General features: G+C 44.7%; 1 protein-coding gene across 1 annotated transcript in view; it reads left to right on the top strand.

Annotated features, from left to right (window-relative positions):
• Positions 1–1,717, top strand: part of LOC119589056 — a gene marked incomplete at its 3' end in the record, with an annotated part of 2,839 nt that extends 1,122 nt beyond the window's left edge. The window contains 3 exon segments of the mRNA XM_037937997.1: positions 481–660; positions 953–1,096; positions 1,400–1,717. Coding sequence (XP_037793925.1) covers positions 481–660; positions 953–1,096; positions 1,400–1,546 — 471 coding nt within the window.
• Between the last annotated feature and the right edge of the window lie 399 nt (positions 1,718–2,116).

Genomic DNA, 2,116 nt, shown 5'->3' on the forward strand with positions numbered 1-2,116 from the left:
TGTGAGAAAGGTGATGAGTGGAGTGGGGTGTTGGGTAAGGTGGTGAGTCGGGTGGGTTGGTGAGTGACGTGAGGGAGGTGGTGAATGAGATGAGATGGTGACGAGGGAGATAATGAAGGAAAAGTGGAGAATGGGGTGGTGATGGAGATGACGAGTGACGTTGTGAGGAGCTGGTGAGTGGAGTGAGACTGGTGATGCTGGAGATAGTGAGGGAGACAATGACAGCGGGGAGGTGGTGAGGGAGATGCTGAGTGAGTTCTGAGGGGGACAGTAAGGGCGTTGGAGATGTATGTTGAGGGAGAGAATGAGATGAGAAGATGAAATAGACAAGAGAAGTGACGAATGAAGGAGTTAAAAGAGATAGTATGAAAGGTGATGAATGGAACGAGATGGAGATGCCGGGAAGAACGAACGAGACGAATGAAAGATTTCGCGAGATAATGAGGGAGATGGTGAGTGATTTCATTCGTCTCCACGCAGGTCGGCCCCGTGGACTTCTTGGTGGCTACGGTGGGCGTCAACCTCGAACTGGTGAAGGAATTGTCCAAAAGAGCGACAGGAATCTGGATAGACCCTCGGCCGTGGCAGAATCAAGCGCCATCAGTCGTTTCGAACATGTGGCATACGCACGCTTGTCTGACGCCGAGTATACCATACGTGGTGGGTTGTCGTACAATTCTAAGTTGCATTTTAGGGGGTCTTTGAGTTGCACTGTAGTTGATTAGATTAACTGCAAGTTGATGAAAAGTAAAAAAAAAAAATCAGATATTTAATAGATTTGACAATGTTGTGTGTGTGTGTGTGTGCACCTGAGTGTGCGTGTGTATAACATATAATCACACACCACACACACACACACACACACACAAATATATATATGTGTGTGTGTGTGTGTGTGTGTGTGTACATAAATTCTTTACATGACATTTCATTCCTAATGCTCCCTTCAAAGAATACGAGGCATGAGCAGTGCCTGAGCCTGGCATCTCTCCTGACGGCGCTCGGCAGCCCCCGCGTTGACCTGGTGCTGGCCCCGGGCGTGAAGATGAACACGGTGCTTCATCCTATGTGTGATCTGTACCCTCAACGCCCCAAGGTAATAAGTGGCTAGTCGGGTTCGTGTGTAAGTGTTTACGTTATGTAGAAGAGGACAGAGAGAGGGAATTATGTTAGTATTATTAGGTGTGAGTGCGAGTTTATTGTGGATATGAAATAAGCACATATGCGTACACACACGTAAGTAATGCAGGCATAAGGTCTATATAAGTTGCATATATAGATCTTGCATATACATAAGCAGGCAGGCGCGCACAAATGCACAAACACACATACACACACGCGCGCATTACTCGCCGCAAGCTCTCGTCAATGATCTAACGCAACGCCATGTACATTCCAGGCAATACTATTTGGACGAATTCTACAGCCCGACGATATTCCCGAAGAATTCAGACACTGCACTAAGAGCCTCGTCCACGTAACCGGTCAATATTCTCTGATACTTCTCCATTCTGGCTCTCCATCTACTTCTCGCCAGGATTTGTGAAGCAAGTTTTCTCCAGGGCCGTTTGTTCACATTCGTTTTGGTGGTGAAGAGCATGTCATGGAAATCAGCTGTGATTCTATACCGAGTGCAGTGACCTTACGCAATTTTAGAGGGGTGTTACGGACATGTGTTATTGATATTTGAACTTTGACCTTGCAAAGATAATTGAAAGATAATAACTGACGATCTGTTATCCGATGTTTTTGCAGATTGGGCGCATGTGCATTATTGGAATACATGAGTTATGCCTTCCCTAGACGCCATTAGTAAAGAAATAGCGTTTTCTATGATAGTGATTGTTTCAGCAGTAGAAATAGAAAACGATTACATCTAGAGGGGGGACATGTAAAAATTGTGCGAATAGTTGGACACTACCTGTCTTTCCTGAACAATACAGTTAGCCTTCAGTTTTGGATTTCGCTTTGCGATTTTTTTTTTTTTTTTTTTTGCCATGTGCAATCGTAGTTTTTAATACTTTTGATAAAAGGACCATGGTAATCACGATCATAATAATCACTGGCACCGACCAAAAAGCTTAGATGGATTTGGAAATAAGCTCTATGTCATGTT

Source organism: Penaeus monodon, chromosome 1 (assembly GCF_015228065.2).
Source record: "Penaeus monodon isolate SGIC_2016 chromosome 1, NSTDA_Pmon_1, whole genome shotgun sequence".
In the NCBI taxonomy this organism is placed as follows: domain Eukaryota; kingdom Metazoa; phylum Arthropoda; class Malacostraca; order Decapoda; family Penaeidae; genus Penaeus; species Penaeus monodon.